At 42.9% G+C, this 25831-nt stretch overlaps 1 protein-coding gene and 1 pseudogene across 3 annotated transcripts in view; both read left to right on the top strand.

Moving 5' to 3' along the window:
* Nucleotides 1-433: 433 nt before the first annotated feature.
* Nucleotides 434-15205, top strand: LOC311107229 (protein eva-1 homolog C-like; annotated as a pseudogene). Its single transcript has 7 exons — nucleotides 434-452; nucleotides 5738-5924; nucleotides 6377-6525; nucleotides 6919-7062; nucleotides 14107-14184; nucleotides 14319-14402; nucleotides 14815-15205. The product of its transcript is annotated as a protein eva-1 homolog C-like (transcript).
* A 6501-nt stretch (nucleotides 15206-21706) lies between these two features.
* LOC311107791 (inositol polyphosphate 5-phosphatase OCRL-like) overlaps nucleotides 21707-25831 on the top strand; it is a 36645-nt gene continuing 32520 nt past the window's right edge. Inside the window, exon 1 of one of the 2 annotated variants that reach the window (XM_084150339.1) lies at nucleotides 21707-21722. Coding sequence is in view for 1 of the 2 variants with exons in the window: in XM_084150338.1 (XP_084006464.1) it covers nucleotides 23587-23588 (2 nt within the window). In the remaining variant the exon portion in view is untranslated. Of the gene's footprint in view, nucleotides 21723-23150; nucleotides 23589-25831 lie in introns of those variants that run through there. The other variant, XM_084150338.1, reaches the window with a different exon arrangement.

Below are 25831 nucleotides of genomic sequence, written 5' to 3'. Positions count from 1 at the left end.
CCTCCCTACTGTTATTTTATTTTACTTCTGCTCTTTTTTTCTCAACACTTTCTTTGTTGTTGTTTTATTTTTACTTTCTTTGTTAAAAATAAATGCACTGTTGGATAAGGGCTGTAAGTAAGCATTTCACTGTAGTGTCTGCACCTGTTGTTTTCGGCGCATGTGACCAATACAATTTGATTTGATTTGATTTGATACTGGCACATGTTTTGCTTTACACTCAGATTGCAATTCTATAACAAACATTTGGCAAAACACAACACACAATTCTCTACCTTTGGCACAACTAAAATCTCCTGTGTGCAAATGAAAAGCAACACTGTTCAACAAGATAAGCTCAATTACAAATTGATCACTTTCAAACTTCACATGTGCAAACACTAATTGCGTAAATTAATTGCGTAAATGCTCACTTTGCAATCAGACCTTTGGTATGGATAAAAAGGCCACAGGTGAGTACTCCTGTGTTTGGAGAACAATGGAAGCAAACTTGGCAGAGAGAGCTGGAGCTGGAGAAAGACCAAGACCAAGACCAAGACCAAGACCAAGAACAAGGAAAGTGATCTCTGATTAAATTCGGGCGACTGTGGTGGACCATGTGGTCAACCATGGTTTGACCTTGAGAGAGGCTGGGCAGAGAGTGCAGCCCAATCTGAGCCGCTTCACCGTAGCATCCATCATCCGGACGTTCCAAAATGAGAATAGGTATGTACTGCAGACATTGGACCTGTCTACTACTTTTACTACTTGACAGAAGTACAACAGAAAGCACAGTAAAGACTGTAGATTCCAATACATACTGTAAAGGGGAAACAAAGTAAATGTTTCATGTATTACTGTATGTATGAAATTGGGAGCTATACAACTTTGTAACATGTTTATCTGGTATACTGTATTACTGTAGAGTTTACTGTACTGTATGCTATTTTGTTTTTGTAGAACTGAAAGATGACCACCAAGTGGTGGTAGAACTGTTACAGGAGGGGGTTGCAGTTCCGGAGCGACCCACTAGGTGTCATCCTCCGACAACCTTAGGCACCTCGTCACTCACAGTCTGGACTAATCATTATCCTATTGGTGTCACCTGTGTCTACCTGTTCAGCTGTGTATTTATGCCCTCACTTCCCTGTGTTCCCTTGCTCTGTTTTCTCTGCTAGTTTCTCGATGCCAAACAGTACTAATCAGTGTCCGATCGTGAGACGTATGTACAGGTACTTGAGAAGTGTTGAAAAAGTGTTCTCCCTGTTTCATTGTTGTTTTCAGTCGTAGTTAGTATTTCGTATGTTTGCTGTCATCCTGTTTTTCAAGACAAATTTGCTCCTCCTTTATTTTATTGTGACAAGTCCGTTATGTGGTCCTCTGTAGCTTAATTGGTAGAGCATGGCGCTTGTAACGCCAGGGTAGTGGGTTCGATCCCCGGGACCACCCATACGTAAAAATGTATGCACACATGACTGTAAGTCGCTTTGGATAAAAGCGTCTGCTAAATGGCATATTATGATATATTTTGTATCCTGGTTTTGGGACCACCAGTAAAGATCCTTGTTTCACCATCTCTGCCTACTGTCTATCCTGCACCGCACCTGGATCACACCTCACACCAACCCTTACAAGAACGTGTCTATTTACAGACAAACAGGAGGCTGCCATTGTGCAAATGGTAGTTGAAAATAATGCCATAAGACTGTAGGAAATCCAACAAAATCCAACAACAGATTGAAAACCTTGCCATCTTCCATAACATCAGTGAGCTTATCAACCATAGCCCGCTTCCTTAAGAAACATCATCTCCGGATCTGAAGGATAAACAGTACGAATATGTGCAAGTACAGTGGGGGAAAAAAGTATTTAGTCAGCCACCAATTGTGCAAGTTATCCCACTTAAAAAGATGAGAGAGGCCTGTAATTTTCATCACAGGTACACGTCAACTATGACCGACAAAATGAGAAAAGAAAATCCAGAAAATCACATTGTAGGATTTTTAATGAATTTATTTGCAAATTATGGTGGAAAATAAGTATTTGGTCAATAACAAAAGTTTCTCAATACTTTTATATACCCTTTGTTGGCAATGACACAGGTCAAATGTTTTCTGTAAGTCTTCACAAGGTTTTCACACACTGTTGCTGGTATTTTGGCCCATTCCTCCATGCAGATCTCCTCTAGAGCAGTGATGTTTTGGGGCTGTCGCTGGGCAACACAGACTTTCAACTCCCTCCAAAGATTTTCTATGGGGTTGAGATCTGGAGACTGGCTAGGCCACTCCAGGACCTTGAAATGCTTCTTACGAAGCCACTCCTTCGTTGCCCGGGCGGTGTGTTTGGGATCATTGTCATGCTAAAAGACCCAGCCATGTTTCATCTTCAATGCCCTTGCTGATGGAAGGAGGTTTTCACTCAAAATCTCACAATACATGGCCCCATTCATTCTTTCCTTTGCATGGATCAGTCGTCCTGGTCCCTTTGCAGAAAAACAGCCCCAAAGCATGATGTTTCCACCCCCATGCTTCACAGTAGGTATGGTGTTCTTTGGATGCAACTCAGCATTCTTTCTCCTCCAAACACAACGAGTTGAGTTTTTACCAAAAAGTTATATTTTGGTTTCATCTGACCATTTGACATTCTCCCAATCCTCTTCTGGATCATCCAAATGCACTCTAGCAAACTTCAGACGGGCCTGGACATGTACTGGCTTAAGCAGGGGGACACGTCTGGCACTGCAGGATTTGAGTCCCTGGCGGCGTAGTGTGTTACTGATGGTAGGCTTTGTTACTTTGGTCCCAGCTCTCTGCAGGTCATTCACTAGGTCCCCCCATGTGGTTCTGGGATTTTTGCTCACCGTTCTTGTGATCATTTTGACCCCACGGGGTGAGATCTTGCGTTGAGCCCCAGATCGAGGGAGATTATCAGTGGTCTTGTAAGTCTTCCATTTCCTAATAATTGCTCCCACAGTTGATTTCTTCAAACCAAGCTGCTTACCTATTGCAGATTCAGTCTTCCCAGCCTGGTGCAGGTCTACAATTTTGTTTCTGGTGTCCTTTGACAGCTCTTTGGTCGTGGCCATAGTGGAGTTTGGAGTGTGACTGTTTGAGGTTGTGGACAGGTGTCTTTTATACTGATAACAAGTTCAAACAGGTGCCATTAATACAGGTAACTAGTGGAGGACAGAGGAGCCTCTTAAAGAAGAAGTTACAGGTCTGTGAGAGCCAGAAATCTTGCTTGTTTGTAGGTGACCAAATACTTATTTTCCACCATAATTTGTAAATAAATTCATAAAAAATCCTACAATGTGATTTTCTGGATTTTTTTTCTCAATTTGTCTGTCATAGTTGACGTGTACCTATGATGAAAATTACAGGCCTCTCTCATCTTTTTAAGTGGGAGAACTTGCACAATTGGTGGCTGACTAAATACTTTTTTCCCCCACTGTAAGTAATGTACTAGTATTACACTCTTGAAACATTAGTGACTCAATGATGTTGCCAGTGAACTTTACTATACAGCAATTACAGTATTTACTGTCATTTGAGAGAATCAAGGAGTTGGATGCAAGTCCCATCCCTCAGGAACTCACATTCATAGATGAGGCTGGATTAAATTTAGCGAAGACAAGGAGAGGAAGGAACATTATTGGTCAACACGCCGTCATTGAGGTACAGTACCTCAATGACGGCGGGGGGGGGGGGGCAATGACGGGGGGGGGGGCAGATACTGGTATGGCTCACTCAGCACTACATGCTCTGTAGAGAGAAAGCGTCCACAAGACACTGGCCGCATCCCAAATGGCACCCTGTTCACAATGTAGTGCACTACTTTTGACTAGGGCCAATAGGGCTTTAGCCAAAGTTATGCACTTTATAGGGAATCGGGTGCCATTTGGGACGCAGCCTGACGCAGCATTCCCTGATTTATCTCCTGGACATCTCTGGCCAACAAACAGCTGAGAGACAAGAGTCAGGGTCAGAGGCTTAAAGCACCCTGTCCTCCTCATTGACAATAATGTCATTAGAATTCTCGTTAAATTCTCCACATATCACTGAGAATGGCCCTCACGATGATCTGTTTCAACACACATATCACTGAGAATGGCCATCACGATGATCTGTTTCAACACACATATCACTGAGAATGGCCATCACGATGATCTGTTTCAACACCCATATCACTGAGAATGGCCATCACGATGATCTGTTTCAACACAAATATCACTGAGAATGGCCATCACGACGATCTGTTTCAACACACATATCACTGAGAATGGCCATCACGATGATCTGTTTCAACACCCATATCAAACAAAGGGAATCTAGAATGATAGTAATAGTCATTTTTTGTAGTTAAATAAGAATGACATTGACATCCATTTGAGATAATAGCAGTGATATATTTGTGTTGTCCAGGTTACATCGTCATCGACGAATGCAAGACACATCATCATGACAACAAACAGAGATGTTACGTGATGATTTGTTTGGACAAGATAGACAGCCAATCCACACGGGGGGTGACCACCACTGACCAGTGATGCCTCTGTCTGGAGCTTGCCATTGTCACTCTACCGCTACAGTATATTTGACCCTTACAGGGATCAACATCTGTGTACGGGTGTAAGCCATGAGCTGCCCTAAGAATAGCTTATTGTGAGGGAGAGCCTGGTACTGCCCTACTGGGGCTCTGTGCAGCTGCCTTCCACTGGGGAACACAAAGCAGACCCAGCCAGGAAGACTCATAGAGGGGTCAGGGAAAAGAAATAGAATGACTAGAAAGGATATTCTGTCAAGTCATTCTATTTCTATGGCCCAGGATATCATGACAACAGGATGAGGGCAGATCCAACCATAGAATAAGCATGACTAGAACGAATAATACCCATTTAAGTCAATGTTTTGTCCTTTCTAGGGCATTCTATTTCTATGAATCCAACTCTCTTATGAACTCTGTTATCCTATGTGTTTTTCTAGGTCTATGTATCATACTACAAAACTGCTCAGGAGAGATACTCCCAGTGTTTGGGACACAACCCTCTTGTAACCATGGCTGGGTAACCATGAGAACAATGACACAGGACACACATTGTGTAATGTGTCAAACTATTTGTTTGCTCTTGCAGATTAAGCCTCGATTAAGAAGCATGTTCAATCAAAGGAGATTCTCCATTTAAAGTGTTTTTTAGTCCAGGATAGGCTTAATCTGTTTCTGGGAAACCAGCCAAGAGGGTTTAGGAGAGGTCATGTAATTTCATTGTTAAAAGATGATGATTTAGGAACAGCAAACTCATTCTGTGTTAGGTCGGTTCTTCTATTTGTATGGCAAATGATTTATTACTAACTCTATTTAGTCTTGGTTCGTGTATCAAGCCCTATATGGCTTCTTGGCTGTGACGTCATCCTTTATTTCTGACATATGTTTCATAAACTCTGAACAGCTTGTCAAGTAATAAAAAGGTGATTAACACCACTCCTGGGAGATTGGATATGACATGGTGTTTGACTAGTGCCATATTGTACTGTTGGCATTTGTCTGAGATTGCCTCCCTGTTAAATGTAGAATCAATTACAGTACAGTATTTCTGAATAATAATGCTTTATAGGGCCTATTTGTTAGAACAATGTATATGTGCAATTGATGCTACATTTCTTAAGAGGTGGTGAATGGACATTTTGATCAACAGCAGGACACCAGGTTAATGCTTGAGGTCTAAGTTTCATCTCCATGCAAACCATCTGTTCCTTTTCAGTCCTGAAAAACCACACTGCTCATGCCTGTGATGGGGACACCCTGTCTATCAAGTGTCCCTCCAGAACCTCTGTATCCGTCCTGTCAGCGTTCTACGGACACCGTGTCCCAAGCAAGAACTTGTGTCCCCTTCAAACACAAACATGACCGAGGACAGCACTGAATGCGCTTTCTCTGTTGCTACCCAGGTAAAGTACAGCACTATACCATTATTTATGAAAGCAAAACAGGATCAGTTATCAGCAGTTGGCTCCACAAGTTGACAAGTCTTTGAAAATGTTGCTCTTCACCTAAATAATATGAATCACATACTGTCAGGAATAACTCCAACAGTGATTTAATAAATTGTGGGTTCGAACCTGGTTATCTGGTATGCCTCAAGACTGTGTTAGTCTGTTCTGGGAGCTAATGAAAGTCCTTAGGTCTCAGGCAAGGTTACTCCTGAGACCAAATGACTTGAATGTAAATGCTCATATTTTTCTCTCACTCAGATATTGTTGTCTTGTCCCTGCAGAAAGTAGAATGACATTTGTCTGTTTCTATTTAACTGTATAGAATACAATATTATTATCAAATTGTATTGAAATATATTATACAGTCACTTTGTCAGTGATGATACTGCTGTTTTAATCTTTCAGAGCACCACCATACTAGGTTGGTGTGTGAAAACTAGACACGGGCTGGTGTGTAAGAATGACACTGTCCTGGCTATCTACTCGGCTACATTTGGCCACCTGCTGCATGGGAGTCCCAACTGTCCTCAGGAATCTGCGCCACAGCCTGACATGGGTCTGAAACCATAGTCATTGGTCAGAAACAGGGAACTAGTGCCATCTAGTGGTCAAATACTAGGATTAAAATAATGTGCATTTATCAACACATAATGAAAAGTGTGTTACTAATATGTCGCTTACTACGAGTAACACACGAGTAGGCATGAAGTATATGGATATACCCTCGACCTATGCATGTTTTAAACCTTTACAACCTACTGTATATCAGAGTCAGACCAGGGTCAAATACCTATCTCAAATATTTTTGCTTGATTAAGCTTGGAGTTTGTACTTTTGGGACTACTCCATTGGCTCTTTTGTACCTGACTAAATCAAGCACAGCTCAAGCATTTGAACGTATTTAACATATTTGACCCACGTCTGATATGAGTATACATCTATCCTTCAGAGTGTCTGTCACCATCTTTCCTGAGGAAGGTGTCATGCAGGTGTCACGGCCGAGCCAACTGCTCAGTGCTGGCGGACACTCAAAGCTTTGGGGACCCATGTTTCCCTGGCACCAGGAAGCACCTAAGAGTGTCCTTCACATGCAGTGAGTGACCGGAGGTCTTTTGGGGTGCTGCTATAGGCCACCAAGTGCTAACAGTCAGTATTTGGATAATATGTGTGCAATGCTTGTTAGTGTGTGCGATGTTACCAGAGAGGTCTATTTTCTAGGTCACCTCAACATTGACTGCTTAGCAACTAGTTGCCCTCTCAAGAGGAAGCTTCTAACGGTGACTAATGCCTGTAATATGACCCAGGTTATCACTCAACCAACTAGAGTGCACACCTATAGTGTGCTTGTATTGATCATATCTTCACTAATGCTGCAGAGCTTTGCTCCAAAGCAATATCAGTTCCCATTAGCTGTAGTGATCATAACATTGTGGCCATAACATTGTGGCAATAACAAGGAAAGCCAAAGGTTGGGCCTAAAGTATTTTATAAGAGATCATACCAAACAAATTCTCAGGACTCTTTTGGTGAAGATGTAACAAATGTATGCTGGTCTGATGTGTATGAGGAAGTGAATCCAGATGCATCACTTGAAATATTTGTAAAATGATTCATGCCAATTGTTGACAAGCGTGCACCTGTTAAGAAATTAACTGTGAGAACTGTTAGAGCCCTCTGAGTTGACGATGAATTGAACAATTTTATGGTTCAATTAAATTATGCAAAAGAGGTGGCAAACAAGTCAGGCTGCTCAGCTGATTGGTTGACATAATGTACATTGAGAAATGTTGTGATTAAACTTAACAAAAATAAGAAAAAACGACCCTACCAAACCAAGATAAATTACATAAAGCACAATGGAAAAGGCTTTGGGGTACCTTAAATGATATCATGGGTAGAAAACCCAATTGATCTCCATCATTCATTGAAGTTGATGGGTAATTTATAACAAAACCTTTTGATATTGCCAATCATTTCAATGACTATTTCACTAGTAAAGTGGAAAAACTAAGAAGTGAAATGACAACTTTGAACAGTGAACCATCATATTTTTGTATAAAATATCTAATATTTAAGGAGTGCTGTTTTGAATTTCGTCAAGTTAGTGTAGGAGAGGTGGAAAAACTATTGTTATCCATCAATAATGATAAGCCACCAGGTATAGACAACATTGATGGGAAACTATTGAGAATGGTAGCAGACTGTATTGCCACTCCTATTTGCTATATCTTTAACCAAAGCCTAAAGGAGTGTGTGTGTCCACAGGTGTGGAAGGGCACTAAATTAAATCCACTGCCTAAAAATAGTAAAGATGATGCCGTAGCATCATCCAAGTGGGTGCTGCATTTTGATAGTAGTGAAGAGTAGCTAGCTAGCTAGTCCAGTGGCTAGTACGGAACTCTAACCTCATCTGACTGAGTCCTACTACAAAGCCACAGACGGCGTGGATGGCGAGACACCGTGATGACAACGTGCTGCCTGCTGCTCCCGGCTCTCCCTTTGACCACCTCCTCCCTCCGCTGACCTCACTCAAGCCATTAACTTTCTCAACCTTCAGTCTCTTGACCGTCGATCAACTCATGATGATTAATTATGTTTTTAAATTGCTCGTTTTTTTGTTGTTGTTGCTTTACAGCACTTTGAGATTTGTTTATGTAATGAATAGCACTAAATTAGTTCAATAAATTATTACAATTATTAAAGCACCCTTTGCTGTCTCTAACAGCCGCCCAATCAGTTTGCTGCTGTCACGCCCTGACTTATGGGACTCTTGTATGTTGAGTCAGGGTGTGGATATCTATGTTAGTATTTCTATGTTGCATTCTAGGTTGTGTATTTCTATGTTTGGCCGGGTGTGATTCCCAATCAGAGGCAGCTGTCGCTCGTTGTCTCTGATTGGGGATCATACTTAAGTAGCCTGTTGGCACTCATTAGTTGTGGGATCTTGTTCCGTGTATTGTATTGTATTGTATTGTATTGTATTGTATTGTATTGTATTGTATTGTATTGTATTGTATTGTATTGTATTGTATTGTATTGTATTGTATTGTATTGTATTGTATTGTATTGTATTGTATTGTATTGTATTGTATTGTATTGTGTTGTATTGTGTTGTATTGTATTGTATTGTATTTAGCCTGAGGATGGCACGTTACGTTGTTTTGTTTTGTTCGTGTGTTTATTTTGGATAATAAACATGTATGCATTTCACGCTGCGCCTTGGTCTGACCTGTCCTTCAACGAACGTGACAGCTGCCTGCTCTTCGTAAACTGATGGAGAGAATTGTGTTTGACCAAGTACAATGCTATTTTTCAGAGAACAAGTTAACTACTGACTTTTAGCATGCATATAGAGAAGGGCACTCAACTTGTACTGCACTGACTCAGATGACTGATGATTGGTTAAAATAAATGGATAGTAAGATTATAGTTGGAGCTGTATTGTTAGATTTTAGTGCAGCCTTTGATGTTATTGATCATAAATTGTTGTGTATAAAGGGTGTGACCATTGAGCAAGTTGAGGAAGCTAAACTCCTAGGTATAACATTGGATGATCAATTATCATGGTCAAGTCATATTGACAAAGTTGTTGTGAAGATGGGGAGGGGTATGTCTGTTATAAAAATATGTTCTGTGTTTTTAACATAAAGATCTACTAGTTGTTCAGGCTCTGATCTTGTCCCATCTTGATTACTGTCCAGTAATATGGTCAAGTGCAGCAAAGAAAGACCTAGCAAAGCTGCAGCTGGCTCAATATAGAGCAGCACGCCTTGCCCTTAACTGCACATACAGAACTAACATCAACAACATGCATGCCAGTCTTTCCTGGTTGAGGGTTGACCAGAGATGAATTGCTTCTCCTAGTTTTTATGAGAAATATTTCTGTAATGAAAATTCCAGATTGTCTGCATAATCTAAAACATTAAGCTCAGACACACATACATACCCCATGCCACCAGGGGTCTCTTCACAGTTGTCACGATCGTTTACGGACGAGAAGGACCAAGGCGCAGCGTGATAAGCGTACATGTTTATTAAAGTACTGAACACACGACAAAACAACAAACAAACGATACGTGAAGTCTTAAGGTTAACACAACAAACCTATACAGAACAAGATCCCACAACTAACTGGTGCCAACAGGCTGCCTAAGTATGGTCCCCAATCAGAGACAACGAGCTACAGCTGCCTCTGATTGGGAACCACCCTGGCCAACAGATCAAAACGATCTAGAAGCTAAACATAGAAAAACATAACATAGAAACTACACACCTGGCTCAACATTTAAGAGTCCCCAGAGCCAGGGCGTGACAGTACCCCCCCCCAAAGGTGCGGACTCCGACCGCACAACCTAAACATAACAGGGTAGGGGCCGGGTGGGCATTCCGCCTCGGAGGCGGATCCGGCTCCGGGCGTGACCACCACCTATCCTCCGCCTCCCTGTTGCGCCCCTGGTCTGGTCTGGACCTCGGCGCGCTGCTTCCCCTCTCCTTCCTCCCACGACGTACCAAGTCCTGTCTGGACCCTGGTGTGGGAGACCCCGAACCTGGAGAGGGGCTGACGTCTGGGTCTGGACTGGCACCGCTGACTGGAGCTGGACCCGACGACGGTGGATCGAACTGCACAGACTCCGGACTGGAGCCGCTGACCGGAGCTGGACTGGGCACCGGTGGAGCGGACTTCTCTGGCTCCGGAGTGGAGCGGCTGACCGGAGCTGGACTGGACCCCGGTGGAGAGGATTGCTCTGGCTCCGGAGTGGATCCGCTGACTGGAGTTGGACCGGACCCCGGTGGAGCGGATTGCTCTGGCTCCGGAGTGGAGCAGCTGCGATCCATTCCGGCCTGAATCTCCTCCCAAGTCCAGGATCCCTTCCCGTCCAGGATCTCCTCCCAGGTCCAGGCTGTCTGCTCCTGGACACGCTGCTTGGTCCTATTTTGGTGGGATCTTCTGTCACGATCGTTTACGGATTTAAGGTGCAGCGTGATAAGCGTACATGTTTATTAAAGTACTGAACACACGACAAAACAACAAACGATACGTGAAGTCTTAAGGTTAACACAACAAACCTATACGGAACAAGATCCCACAACTAACTGGTGCCAACAGGCTGCCTAAGTATGGTCCCCAATCAGAGACAACGAGCTACAGCTGCCTCTGATTGGGAACCACCCTGGCCAACATAGATCGAAACGATCTAGAAGCTAAACATAGAAAAACATAACATAGAAACTACACACCTGGCTCAACATTTAAGAGTCCCCAGAGCCAGGGCGTGACAACAGTCCCCAAGTCCAAAACGAATTCACGGCAAAGCACAGTATTACACAGAGCCATGATAGCATGGAACTCCCTTCCAGTGGGGATTTTTTGGGATGCATGCCAGCAAAGCCACTGCACAACACTAAACAATACATTAATTGCACTATAATGGTGACAAATGGTGCCCACAAACTGTTAGGGCCTACATAAAGCTGTCCCAACAACAGAGCTGTCTTTTCAGCACCATGGAGTGAATCCTTACCACTGCTACACCTGGCTATCAGCGGAGCCTTGTCTGGCAATGAAACAGTTAATTCAGCCTCATTTACTGCCTTTAAAAAAACAAAGCTGAAATGGCTGACTTGCTTAAACAAATGTGGTTTCTACTGACAATTGAGATGTACAAACTATGGCATAAGGGGACGACTAGCGGATAAGAGGCAATCTGTAATTTTGATTAAGACATTAATGAGCGAGCTAGGACGGACATAGTCAATATAACTATTTGTTCAGCACTTTTGAAATCTACAGCGACAGAATTCAGAACATGGGCTGTTCTTACAGTATTCTCCCTGTACACCAAGTCAGAACTGTAGGATAAATAAAGTGGGCATATAAGCAAACAATGAAAGCTCTTACAATATTCAATGATTACATTTCTCTAAAACAGGCTATAGGCTACATGTGCACCACCAAGTCTGAACAGTAGGCTAAGTTAGGAGGGGGAAAGGGACCAAATTATTAGGGTGAGGCACATGGGCTACTAACAGCTTATTACACAACATACACTTAGTATTACCTTCTTAGCTACAGTATACTTATCTCCCTGGCATATTACATAATTTATGCAGCTGCATACAATACATTTTTGGACTCACCTTGTTGTGCTGCGCTCAATTGAACAAGAAGGTGGCGCGGCGGTCCTTCGTGGACAAATTTTGTCATTGAACTTTGTCATCAAAGTCTGGCATTCTCTGGATATATGGCACTTTCAAGACAACTGGGAACTCCGAAGGTTGAATCATGACGTCAGTGATCTTCAGGTCGGAGCTCTAGAACGAGGCCCGATGTTCTGAGTTGGATGACCTATCAAAACGTATTTTCCCAGTCGGATCTCGTTTTTTTCAGAGTTCCCAGTTGTCTTGAACTCACTGAAGTCTGAGATTTCCCAGTTCCAAGTTCCCAGTTGTTTTGAACATGGCAGAAGTCATGCTGGATTTTCTGGCCCATCTTGTTAAATGTTTATCCTTTTAAGCTTGGAAAAGAGACCTTTAAACCCGGAATTGGACCACACACCCACTCCACTGAATAGCAGGGTAGTGATTGCTTTGCAATGCTTACAGTTAGGCACTGATTCCTTCCAAACCACTCATTGTTGAATTTGCGATTGTGTAATGTTTATGTCCAATGGCCAATGAGCGCCGATACTTTTTATCTATAATTTCTCTTCATAATTTATCTTTATATGACAATGATTGAAAATAATTTGCCAGTAGATTGTCTTATCTGTGGCCAATGACCTTGAGCCTTCATGGATGGGCACTTCTAATGTAACTTTATGGCAGCACCTAAGGGGCTTGAATTCTCAAGCTCTACCAGTAGATTTTGCGGTGACATAGTGTCTCCATGAGTGACAGAACACTGAGGCAATCACGCCGCAACTAGAGAACATTACCAGCCCCTACGCTCCATATTTTCCGCTGGCTGCATTTTGGAGCTGCCTTACTCAAGAAAGCAAAAAAGAGACCATGTTAGTATGAGGCTTTATTCATTCAATGATTTTCTTTTTACATTGTTTGCAAACTGATATGTGACACGTATTAATGCCAAAATAACATGCAAAACAGACAACAACAACAAAACAAACAGGTGGGTGTCACGGTTTCGGCCGAGGCTGCTCCTCCTCCTTGTTCGGGCAGGCTTCGGCGGTCGTCGTCTCCGGAGTACTAGCTGCCACCGTTCTTTGTTTTCTATGTTTGATTGGTTTGGTCTGTTTAGTACACCTGTTCATGTTTAGTGTTGATTATGTGTCCTATAAGTTCTCGTGGTTTCTGTCTTGTGTTGTGTGTAATTGTTTTCCTGTCGCTTGGTGCAGTGCTGTTTGCTAGACTCTCTTTGTTTTACCGTCGCACTATTGTTCGTGCGCAGTTAGGTTTGGGAGTACTTTACGCACTGTGGCGTATGTTTCGCCTCCGGGTTGTTTGACCCGTGTTATCATTTTTGATTTTCTAGTAAAGTCTGGATTAACTGAGCTCCTGTGTCCTGCTATTGATTCGCACCACATCCGCATCAGAGTTCGTGACAGTGGGGCTCAATGAATGACGGGTCGCCACTGCTCCCGTCCATCTCCAATTACTCAAGCAAACAGCAAAATTACCTTTTAAAAAAAAAGAACATCTCATGGAATGGCGGGGACTGTGAGGGACACACTTTAACACACAAACATACAGACACACTCTAACACACACATTATATTTTAGTTTTATTCTTTTTATTATTTTAGTTGTAGTGTTTGTATATCGTTGTATTTTAAATGTGTGTGACTGTCCTTGTCTATCAGTGTATCAGTGTTTTGATACTTGTCATGTTTTAGGTTTTGTGTGGACCCCAGGAAGAATGCTGCTTCAACATAAGCTAATGGGGATCCAAATAAACCAATGAACAGGGCCACTACCATGTGAGACACACAGCATGATGTCTATAACCCACAGTACAATCAATGAATCCATTAGCCATCCTTGAGCTGTGATGAGATTTTGAGTTCTGAAGAAAGAGTTGTTCATATCATCTTGCCTTCTGTTTTCGTGGTCTCACCAGATTCCCGAGACACTTTTTCAGTAGCAATTGATCAGAATTTATGCTCTTTTGCCTCACCAGTTAACCAATATCTCTTGGAAGATTTGGAACGGAGTGGATCAACATCAGACCCTTTCTTGATCTCAGACTTCACACATGGTAAGACAACTACAGATCAATAAATCCAAGTAAATGTAGCTTTAGCTCAACTATTAGCCGTGTTATTAGATCAGTGGACAATATGATTTGCAGCCGTTGGGCAGAAGGCACAGTAAGTCCCCTCTCATCTTCAGGACGCTGGTACACTGGCCCCGGCATCATCACGCCTCAAAACGTGCTTTATACCAACTCTCTGGAAATGGTTGACAAAATACTGGGTATGTCTATTGTTTGCTGTGTGCATGTAGGCTGGTTACTCATAAGCAGAGCTTTTTGTACTGTATATAGTATGCCTTGTCTTACTTTAATGATCAGCAGGCACCAATCGTTAGCCAGGTCCCAGATCTGTTTGTTCTGTATAGCTGTAGGAGTTGGCAAGACAGCACAAACAGATCTGGAACCAGGCCAACCAAATGTAACCCTCTTGATTGTATAGCTTTGTCTTCTCTCTATTCCACATTGAACAATATCATGCTAGTTCTTCTATCTATTCCTCATTGAACAAAATCATGCTAGTTCTTCTATCTTTTCCTCATTTAACAATATCATGCTAGTTCTTCTATCTATTCCTCATTTAACAATATCATGCTAGTTTCACCTTAGACTAGTGTATAATCCCTCCACCCACAGGTCTTCCAGAGAGAGTGGCCCTCTACTTTGTCTCAGGGATCTGCGCCGGTCTAGTCTTCCTGCTCTGTCTGTTCGGCCTGCGCTCCACCGTGGTGAGGGATGTCAACGACTTGGTGACAGAGTTGGGGGACAAGCTCAAGACCAGCCACAGTCGCCGCCGGGAAGTCATGGAGGACCAGTATGACGACGACACCTCTGATGCCTCCTCCTTCTGCCGCCTCACCCATTCCTACCGTGCGGCGGGGATCTTTAGTCCAGTGACATGATGGTGGAGATGGTGGAGAGGGAGGGGGAGGAGGAGATGCCCAAGTTCGGAGACATCTGGCCCCACAGGGACTTCAGCCCATACACCATCCATAAAATAATAGGGAATAGAATAGAATATACATAAGATAATAGTGAATAGAATAGAATAGAATATCCATAAAATACAGGCCCACAGGGAGTAGAGTAGAATAGGCTAACTAGAATAGCTCCAATCTAATTTGAATCCAATCTAATTTACATAAGATAAAGGCCTGCAGTGTCTGAATATCTACAGGGATTTATTGTATGGTATTCCATTCTAAAAGGCCTGCAATTCCTGAGAATCCACAGGGAAGCTGGTGGGAATAGACAGCAGCAACACATTAGTCTTGGACTGAAAATGAAGATTTAGTACCAATTATTTTCTTGTCATTTCATGTGATCTACCTTTCCTTAATATACGTAGTATACAGGGTTGGGGAGTAACTGATTACATGTAATTACATCTAATCTGATTACAAAAAAAAGAATCATATTACAGATACTTTTGAAAAACTAGATGATTACTTCTTGGATTACTTTTAAATTCAGAAAGATTTTTCTGTGATTTTTCTTCTCCATTATGAAACCTTTCTGTTTTCTCAATGACATTCAATTCAGCTTGGAAAAAAAGGAGCTAGTTTAAGTTTGTCCCACCTGAGCGAGTCTGACCACAAGTCAGAAACCACTATGATGACACACCAAATGCGTTTGATGGATCCTTTTTGTCTTCTAATTCTTCTTAAGGGGAAAGTAATTCAAAAGTAACTGAAAGTAATCACATTACATTACTGAGTTTGGGAAATCCAAAAGCTATGTTATTGATTACAATTTTGGATAGGTAACTAGTAACTGTAACGGATAACATTTAGAAAGTAACCTACCAAACCCTGGTAGTATATGATATGGTAACCTAACCTCATTATATTGAGATGAGTGGAGTGAGCCACACACACAATAACCTGACACCATGGTTTTAGTTGGTGAGTTCTTTCAATAAACATAACTTATTGCTTAGAAGTTTTGGGAAATCATACAACAATTTCAGTTGCACTGGGTCAATCAAATGTTTGTTTGATTTTGTACTATTAAATTACATCAACTGTGAAGAGGACTGGCCTCCCCTCAGAGCCTGGTTCCTCTCTAGGTGTCTTCCTAGGTTCCTGCCTTTCTAGGGAGTTTTTCCTAGCCACTGTGCTTCTATGTCTGCATTGCTTGCTGTTTGGGGTTTTAGGCTGGGTTTCTGTATAACCAAATCAAATCAAATTGTATTTGTCACATACACGTGTTTAGCAGATGTTATAGCGGGTGTAGCGGAATGCTTGTGCTTCTAGCTCCGACAGTGCAGAAATATCTAACAATTTCACAACATATACCCAATACACACAAAAAAGTAAGGAATGGGATTTAAGAATATATACATATATGGACAAGCAATGACAGAGCGGCATGGACTAAGATACAGAATAATATTATAGAACGAATGCAGTATATACAGTGGGGGAAAAAAGTATTTAGTCAGCCACCAATTGTGCAAGTTCTCCCACTTAAAAAGATGAGAGAGGCCTGTAATTTTCATCATAGGTACACGTCAACTATGACAGACAAATTGAGAATTTTTTTCTCCAGAAAATCACATTGTAGGATTTTTAATGAATTTATTTGCAAATTATGGTGGAAAATAAGGATTTGGTCACCTACAAACAAGCAAGATTTCTGGCTCTCACAGACAGAGGCTCCTCTGTTCTCCACTCGTTACCTGTATTAATGGCACCTGTTTGAACTTGTTATCAGTATAAAAGACACCTGTCCACAACCTCAAACAGTCACACTCCAAACTCCACTATGGCCAAGACCAAAGAGCTGTCAAAGGACACCAGAAACAAAATTGTAGACCTGCACCAGGCTGGGAAGACTGAATCTGCAATAGGTAAGCAGCTTGGTTTGAAGAAATCAACTGTGGGAGCAATTATTAAGAAATGGAAGACATACAAGACCACTGATAATCTCCCTTGATCTGGGGCTCCACGCAAGATCTCACCCCGTGGGGTCAAAATGTTCACAAGAACGGTGTGCAAAAATCCCAGAACCACACGGGGGGACCTAGTGAATGACCTGCAGAGAGCTGGGACCAAAGTAACAAAGCCTACCATCAGTAACACACTACGCCGCCAGGGACTCAAATCCTGCAGTGCCAGACGTGTCCCCCTGCTTAAGCCAGTACATGTCCAGGCCCGTCTGAAATTTGCTAGAGTGCATTTGGATGATCCAGAAGAGGATTGGGAGAATGTCATATGGTCAGATGAAACCAAAATATAACTTTTTGGTAAAAACTAAACTCGTCGTGTTTGGAGGACAAAGAATGCTGAGTTGCATCCAAAGAACACCATACCTACTGTGAAGCATGGGGGTGGAAACATCATGCTTTGGGGCTGTTTTTCTGCAAAGGGACCAGGACGACTGATCCGTGTAAAGGAAAGAATGAATGGGGCCATGTATCGTGAGATTTTGAGTGAAAACCTCCTTCCATCAGCAAGGGCATTGAAGATGAAATGTGGCTGGGTCTTTCAGCATGACAATGATCCCAAACACACCGCCCGGGCAACGAAGGAGTGGCTTCGTAAGAAGCATTTCAAGGTCCTGGAGTGGCCTAGCCAGTCTCCAGATCTCAACCCCATAGAAAATCTTTGGAGGGAGTTGAAAGTCCGTGTTGCCCATCGACAGCCCCAAAACATCACTGCTCTAGAGGAGATCTGCATGGAGGAATGGGCCAAAATACCAGCAACAGTGTGTGAAAACCTTGTGAAGACTTACAGAAAACGTTTGACCTGTGTCATTGCCAACAAAGGGTATGTAACAAAGTATTGAGAAACTTTTGTTATTGACCAAATACTTATTTTCCACCATAATTTGCAAATAAATTCATTAAAAATCCTACAATGTGATTTTCTGGAGAAAAAAAATCTCATTTTGTCTGTCATAGTTGTTGACGTGTAACTATGATGAAAATTACAGGCCTCTCTCATCTTTTTAAGTGGGAGAACTTGCACAATTGGTGGCTGACTAAATACTTTTTTCCCCCACTGTACATATGAGATGAGTAGTGCAAAATATGTAAACATTATTAAAGTGACTAGTGTTCTATTTCTTAAAGTGGCCAGTGATTTCAATAGGCAGCAGCAGCCTCTAATGTGCTATTGATGGCTATTTAACAGTCTGATGGCCTTGAGATAGAAGCTGTTTTTCATTCTCTCGGTCCCAGCTTTGATGCACCTGTACTGACCTCGCCTTCTGGATGATAGCGGGGTGAACAGGCAGTGGCTCGGGTGGTTGATGTCCTTGATGATCTTTTTGGCCTTCCTGTGACATCGGGTGCTGTATGTGTCTTGGAGGGCGGGTAGTTTGCCCCCGGTAATGCGTTCGGCAGACCACACCACCCTCTGGTTTTAGGTGATAAGCCATATTTCTTCAGCCTCCTGAGGTTGAAGAGGCTCTGTTGCGCCTTCTTCACCACACTGTCTGCGTGGGTGGACCATTTCAGTTTGTCGGTGATGTGTAGGCCAAGGAACTTAAAGCTTTCCACCTTCTCCACTGCGGTCCCGTCGATGTGGATAGGGGGGTGTACCCTCTGCTGTTTCCTGAAGTCCACGATCATCTCCTTTGTTTTGTTGACGTTGAGTGAGAGGTTATGTTCCTGGTACCACACTCCCATAGCCCTCACCTCCTCCCTGTAGGCGGTCTCGTCATTATTGGTAATCAAGCCTACTACTGTTGTGTTTTTCTGCAAACTTGATGATTGAGTTGGAGGCGTGCTTGGCCACGCAGTCATGGGTGAACAGGGAGTACAGGAGGGGGCTGAGCACGCACCCTTGTGGGGCCCCAGTGTTGAGGATCAGCGAAGTGGAGATGTTGTTTCCTACCTTCACCACCTGGGGGAGGCCCTTCAGGAAGTCCAGGACCCAGTTGCACAGGGCGGGGTTCAGACCCAGGGCCTCGAGCTTAATGATGAGCTTGGAGGGTACTATGGTGTTGAATGCTGAGCTATAGTCAATGAACAGCATTCTTACATAGGTATTCCTCTTGTCCAGATGGGATAGGGCAGTGTGCAGTGTGATGGCAATTGCATCGTCTGTGGATCTATTGGGGCGGTAAGCAAATTCAAGTGGGTCTAGGGTGACAGGTAAGGTAGAGGTGATATGATCCTTGACTAGTCTCTCAAAGCACTTCATGATGACAGAGGTGAGTGCTACAGGGCGATAGTCATTCATTTCAGTTACCTTTGCTTTCTTGGGTACAGGAACAATGGTGGCCCTCTTGAAGCATGTGGGAACAGCAGACTGGGAAAGGGAGAGATTGAATATGTCCATAAACACACCAGCCAGCTGGTCTGCGCATGCTCTGAGGATGCGGCTAGGGATTCCGTCTGGGCCGGCAGCCTTGAGGTTTTAATAGTCACAGTGGGCACAACATCACCTATACACTTCCTGATAAACTCAGTCACTGTTTCAGTGTATATGTCTAAACTATTTTCAGAAGCTACCCGGAACATATCCCAGTCTGCGTGATCAAAACAATCTTGAAGCGTGGATTCTGACTGGTCAGACCAGCGTTGAATAGTCCTTAGCACGGGTACTTCCTGTTTGAGTTGCTGCCTATAGGAAGGGAGAAGCAAAATGGAGTCGTGGTCAGATTTTCCGAAAGGAGTGCAGGGAAGGGCCTTATAACCATCCCGGAAGTTTGAATAGCAATGGTCGAGGATTTTAGCAGTGTGAGTACAACAGTCGATATGTTGATAGAACTTCGGCAGCCTAGTCCTCAAATTTGCTTTGTTAAAATCCCCGGCTACAATAAATGCAGCCTCAGGATATGTGGTTTCCAGTTTGCATAAGGTCCAGTGAAGTTCTTTGAGGGCCGTCGTGGTATCAGCTTGAGGGTGGATATACACGGCCATGACTATAACCAAAGAAAATTATCTTGGGAGATAATACGGTCGGCATTTGATTGTGAGATATTCTAGGTCGGGTGAACAGAAGGACTCGAGTTCCTGTATGTTACTACAATTACACCACGAGTCGTTAATCATGAATCACACACCTCCGCCCTTCTGCTTCCCGGAGAGATATTTATTCCTGTCTGCGCGATGAACTGAGAACCCATCTGGCTGGACCGATTCTGACAGAATATCCCAAGAGAGCCATGTTTCTGTGAAACATAATATGTTACAGGCCTTGATGTCTCTCTGTAAAGAAATCCTTGCCCGTAGTTTGTCGACTTTGTTAACTAAAGATTGAACATTAGCGAGTAGAATACTTGGAAGCGGTGGGTGGTGTGCACGCCTCCTAAGTCGGACCAGCAGGCCGCTCCGAGTGCCTCATCACCGCCGGTGATGTTTTGGGTCAGCCGCTGCAATCAGTTCAGTTGCCCTGGGGAGAGCAAACAAAGGATCTGCTTCGGGAAAGTCGTATTCCTGGTCGTAATGCTGGTGAGTTACTGCCGCTCTGATATCCAATAGTTTTTCCCGGCTGTATGTAATGATTTAAAACACTTTCTGAGCTAATAATGTAAAAAATAATACATAAAAAAACAAAATACTGCAAAGTTTCCTAAGAGCTAGTCGCGAGGCCGCCATCTTCGTCGGCACCAGGTTCAAGTTCTTTGTGACATCTGCTAATGTAAAAAGGGCTTTATAAATACATTTGATTTGATCTTCATGTAGCCTACACTAACCTGTCCATCAAGCATATAATCATAATTTGCATATCCCAACTCCCCCTGGAGAATGGGGTCACGGCCAGCCATTATCAACAGCCACCCTGAAGCAATTAGCATGAAGTGCCTTGCTCAAGGGCACATCAACAGATTTTTTTCACCTTCTCGGCTCTGGGATTCAAACTAGAAACCTTTTGATAACTTGCCCAACACTCTAACCGCTAGGCTACCTGCCGCATAGGTTCAACTGTGTCTCAACCACATTATTGATAATGTTAGTCCAGGTAAGATTAGAAGATGTAGTCCCTAATTAGGTACTGTATTAGCCTAATAAAAGTGAATAGGGGCTAAAGGGTTTTTGTGGGCTCATTCCTTATGGTATGATCAATTTGCAAACAATTCTATTCTATACCTTTTGTGGCGCAGTGGTCTAAGGCACTGCATCTCAGTGCTTGAGGCATCACTACAGACCCCCTGGTTCGATTCCAGGCTGTATCACAACCGGCTGGTTTGGCCGGTGTAGGCCGTCATTGTAAATAAGAATTTGTTATTAACTGACTTGCCTAGTTAAATAAAGGTAAAATAAAAATTGCACACATAGCCCAAAGGCCGGCAGATGGCGATATTGATCTGGTATTGATGGTTTCATTTGACCGTTGAAACGCATTGAATGCAGCCGGCAAACACTCTTATCCCCGTTGATGTAGCCTGTGTATGGGAATGAATATTTTTTTTCTTCCCATATGACCCCATCCTTACTGCTCTTAATATGCATGCGCAAATGATGCGCAGCGTAGAAGGTCCCATTACCGAAATCTGACGCTGGCTGTAACTACACGTCGCAAAAGACGGAGTTTTCGTAGCAGCTGGATGCTGTGACATTGAAGAGGAGGGAAGACAGCATTGAGGACAAGGTGCCACATGGAGGATTTACTAGCGATCTAATTACATTATTATCAAAGCTAGCTATGCTACCGGCATGTTTATGAACACAGCTAGCTAACTACCACGCCTATTTTGTGTGCGCGCGAACGTGAGTTGCGTCTGGATAACAAACTTCCAGGACCAGACTAACATTTTTCAAATGACAGCGATATCAACATAGCATGACTACTACTAGGCCCTAGCACGCCCCCTTAGGCAGCTGTCACCCGGAACTTTCCTTGTGTAAATCGTCTGGACGGACCGTGTATAGACCATTAGTTACCACCCTTAGCTAAATATATATTGGTGAGAATGGATTCCTCTTTGGGCTTCGGACGTGACGAGCAGTGCTTGGCAATATCCTTTTAAAAGTCTGCCATTTTTTTGTTTTTGCTTTTTTTTAACTAGGTAGCTAGCTGTTAGCATGCTAACATAGCTATAGGTTTTTAGTTCGCTAACTAGCCAGCTAAATTATTTTCCAACTGTTTAGGTTTGGTTGCATTTTATATTTTTAGTAATATTGTCTTGCAGGTCAAATATTTGTTTGTGTTTACTCTGAACATTTCAGCTGATTAGGGTTTTTCGTTTATCTCTGTCTGACACTGAAAGAATGATCCATGATTGTATTACTAGCAGAGTTGATTTAATACTAATGCGCTCCTGTTGTCTACCCAAGAAAGCCATTGGTCAACTGACCAAGACCATACGGAGAGCACACATTACACCGGTTTTAAGTCTCTGCGGTGGTTTTCTGTTAGTTTTAGAAGAGATTTTGAAAGTTTTAGAGTTTGTTTAGAAAATATTATTTTATTGGTATTTTAAATCACTTCACGATCGTGCACCCCAATACATGACAGACATGCTTTTAAGGAATGTACCCAGTAGGTCTCTCAGGTCCTCTGGCACCGGCCTTTTAACTATCCCAAAGCCTAGGACCAAGAGGCATGAAGCCTCTTAGCTTTGTTTTTCAATAGGTTGCTCTTAGTCTTTTAGTCATTCAGTTATTTTAGCTCATTTATATTTTGTAAATATAATTTTATTACATTTAAGTTTTATTTTTAAAAATATATATTTTTTTACCACGGATTAGTTTCTACAGTCCTTGTTATCTGCTTTTACAGTTTGAACTTCCATGGCTTATATATATATATTGTTTGTCTCATGGTCTTTTTATTGTTTTTATTCATTTTCCTGTTAAGTGCATTGCATTGCAGTCATGTTTCTTAAATGTGCTATATAAATAAAGTTTGATTTGTTAACCCAGCTAGCCTAGTTAGCTAGCTAGGAATATTCTGTCCATAGAATTAGAATACAAAATAGAATTTAACAGGATCTCTATGGCTCTGTCCAGCTGTGCATGCCATGGAATGGCAACAGCCTACGAACTCTTGCTTTTTGCTTCAGTTTCCAAAACAATGTAACCAAATAACCAGTTACTTGGCCCATACAGTCTATGGTCATGATTACTTACTGTTTGTAGGTTGTGCAACTGTACTAACTAGCTAAAACATGTTTTTATCTCAATAATACCACATAAGCCAATACACATATTCCATTGTTAATAACAAATAGCTCAATTTTAAGTATTTCACAACAGCTTTGAATAGACAACAGTCTGGAATAGCTAGTGTGGTTTAATATTTGTTGACCAAATCATAGCCAATATTCTGGTCACTAGGCCTATTTATAGTTTCGTCTTCAAGTTCTAGTCTGCCCTAGTCTGTGTCCCTGCCCTCTCATCATTGCTGCTGGTTCCTTAATAGTGATGTTCAAACTGTAAGAGGACAGGAGGTAAGGCTGTCAGGTCAGAAGGAGCCCAGGCTACTGTCACTGATTGAGTTCTCTGGAGAGTTTATGTAAGTACTAACATTAGAGAACTCAGTGTCTAAAAATTCATGTTAATTCATATCTGCCTTTCTCATGCATACTGGGTCATAATGATGAGTTGCACTCAAGTGGTCAGGTTTATTTCTGTCAAGCAGTGGTGTACAATTTGAGAGGAAACATTGCATTGCAAAACCTCTTCCTCTCTGACTGCTACTTCCAATACATTTTGCTTGTGTGGACCATCTCTACAAGACTATATGCAGAAAGACCATACCAATGGTTGTCATGGTGTTCTGTAGTCTACCTTGAATAACAATGTTCCACATTACGGTTTTAGCAGCATAATGTTTGAGGGTGAATGATGATTGACAGGTATGCCTCTAGAAAGACACAGTGCAGCACTACAGCATAAAGCAATAGACCAGTGCACTATGCCTGAATTGATCGGCAGTGCCCTGGCTGTGTCCTGATGGGAGTTCACTGTGAAATGCATGCAGGCCATTTATAAAAAATCTCAGAACGCCTAGTGATTTTCATGTCCAAATCTCATGTTGATGCAGTCAGCTGCCAAAGTGGCTTTTTCTGCAATCAGATGTTTTTATATGTTGTTTTAAATATGTTTTCATATCTGGGCGCGGACCCCCTGCAGGACCTCCCCACTTTGAGAAGCCCTGGTTACAGCGCCACTCTAGGCTTGATCAGACAGCCAGCACATGAGGAGATTCTCAGTCAGCAGCTCAAGCACATGGTTGCTTGTTTTATGTTTTTGTTTAGCGAGCGAGCGGTAAGACTCAGGACCATTACAGCTGGAGTGTGTGTGCAGTAGCGAGAGAGCGAGGTTAGTCCCAGTGCCAGCCATCACGCTGCCTATTATACCAGCGTCCCACCACCATGTCCTACACTAATGAGACTCACATGAGAGCGCACACAAACTCCGTGGTCGACTACCTAAATTCATTAAAACTGTGTACACACTGAGCCAAGGCACTTAACCCCCCACAGAAACAGTGTGGCAGCCCCCTGCTCCAACCTCTCCAACCTGTATATGTACAGTGCATTCGGAAAATATTCAGACCCCTTGACTTTTTCAGCATTTTGTTACGTTACAGCCTTATTCTAAAATTGATTAAATTGTTTTTTCCCCTTGTCAATCTACACACAATACCCCATAATGACAAAGCAAAAACTGCTTTTTATAAATTTGTGCAAATTTATAAAAAACGTAAATATCACATTTACATAAGTATTCAGACCCTTTACTCAGTACTTTGTTGAAGCACCTTTGGCAGAGATTACAGCCTCAAGTCTTCTTGGGTATGACGCTACAAGCTTGGCACACCTGTATTTGAGGAGTTTCTCCCATTATTCTCTGCAGATCCTCTCAAGCTCTGTCAGGTTGGATGGGGAGCGTCGCTGCACAGCTATTTTCAGGTCTCTCCAGAGATGTTCGATCGGGCTCTGGCTGGGCCACTCAAGGACATTGGCTGGGCCACTCAAGGACATTCAGAGACTCATCCCGAAGCCACTCCTGCGTTGTTTTGGCTGTGTGCTTAGGGTTGTTGTTCTGTTGGAAGGTGAACCTTTGCCCCAGTCTGAGGTACTGAGCGCTCTGGAGCAGGTTTTCATCAAGGAGCTCTCTGTACTTTGCTCCGTTCATCTTTCCCTTGATCCTGACTAGTCTATTAGTCCCTGCCGCTGAAAAACATCCCCACATTATGATGCTGCCACCACCATGCTTCACCGTAGGGATGGTGCCAGGTTTCCTCCAGACGTGACGCTTAGCATTCAGGCCAAAGAGTTCAATCTTGGTTTCATCAGACCAGAAAATCTTGTTTCTCATGGTCTGAGAGTCCTTTAGGTGCCTTGGCAAACTCCAAGCGGGCTGTCATGTGCCTTTTATTGAGGAGTGGCTTCCGTCTGGCCACTCTACCATAAGGGCCTGATTGGTGGAGTGCAGCAGAGATGGTTGTCCTTCTGGAAGATTCTCCCATCTCCACAGAGGAACTCTGGAGCTCTGTCAGAGTGACCATCAGGTTATTGGTCACCTCTATCCAAGGCCCTTCTCCCCCAATTGCTAATTTTGGCCGGGCGGCCAGCTCTAGGAAGAGTCTTGGTGGTTCCAAACTTCTTTCATTTTAAGAATGATGGAGGCCACTGTGTTCTTGGGGACCTTCAATCCTGTCTCGGAATTCTACGGACAATGCTTCGACCTCATGGCTTGATTTTTGCTCTGATATGCGCTGTCAGCTGTGGGACCTTATATAGACAGGTG

This window comes from Coregonus lavaretus (assembly GCF_964263955.1).
Source record: "Coregonus lavaretus genome assembly, chromosome: 32".
NCBI classification, from domain to species: domain Eukaryota; kingdom Metazoa; phylum Chordata; class Actinopteri; order Salmoniformes; family Salmonidae; genus Coregonus; species Coregonus lavaretus.
Note: the sequence above shows the minus strand (reverse complement) of the source record. Positions and strands in the feature narration are given on the sequence as shown.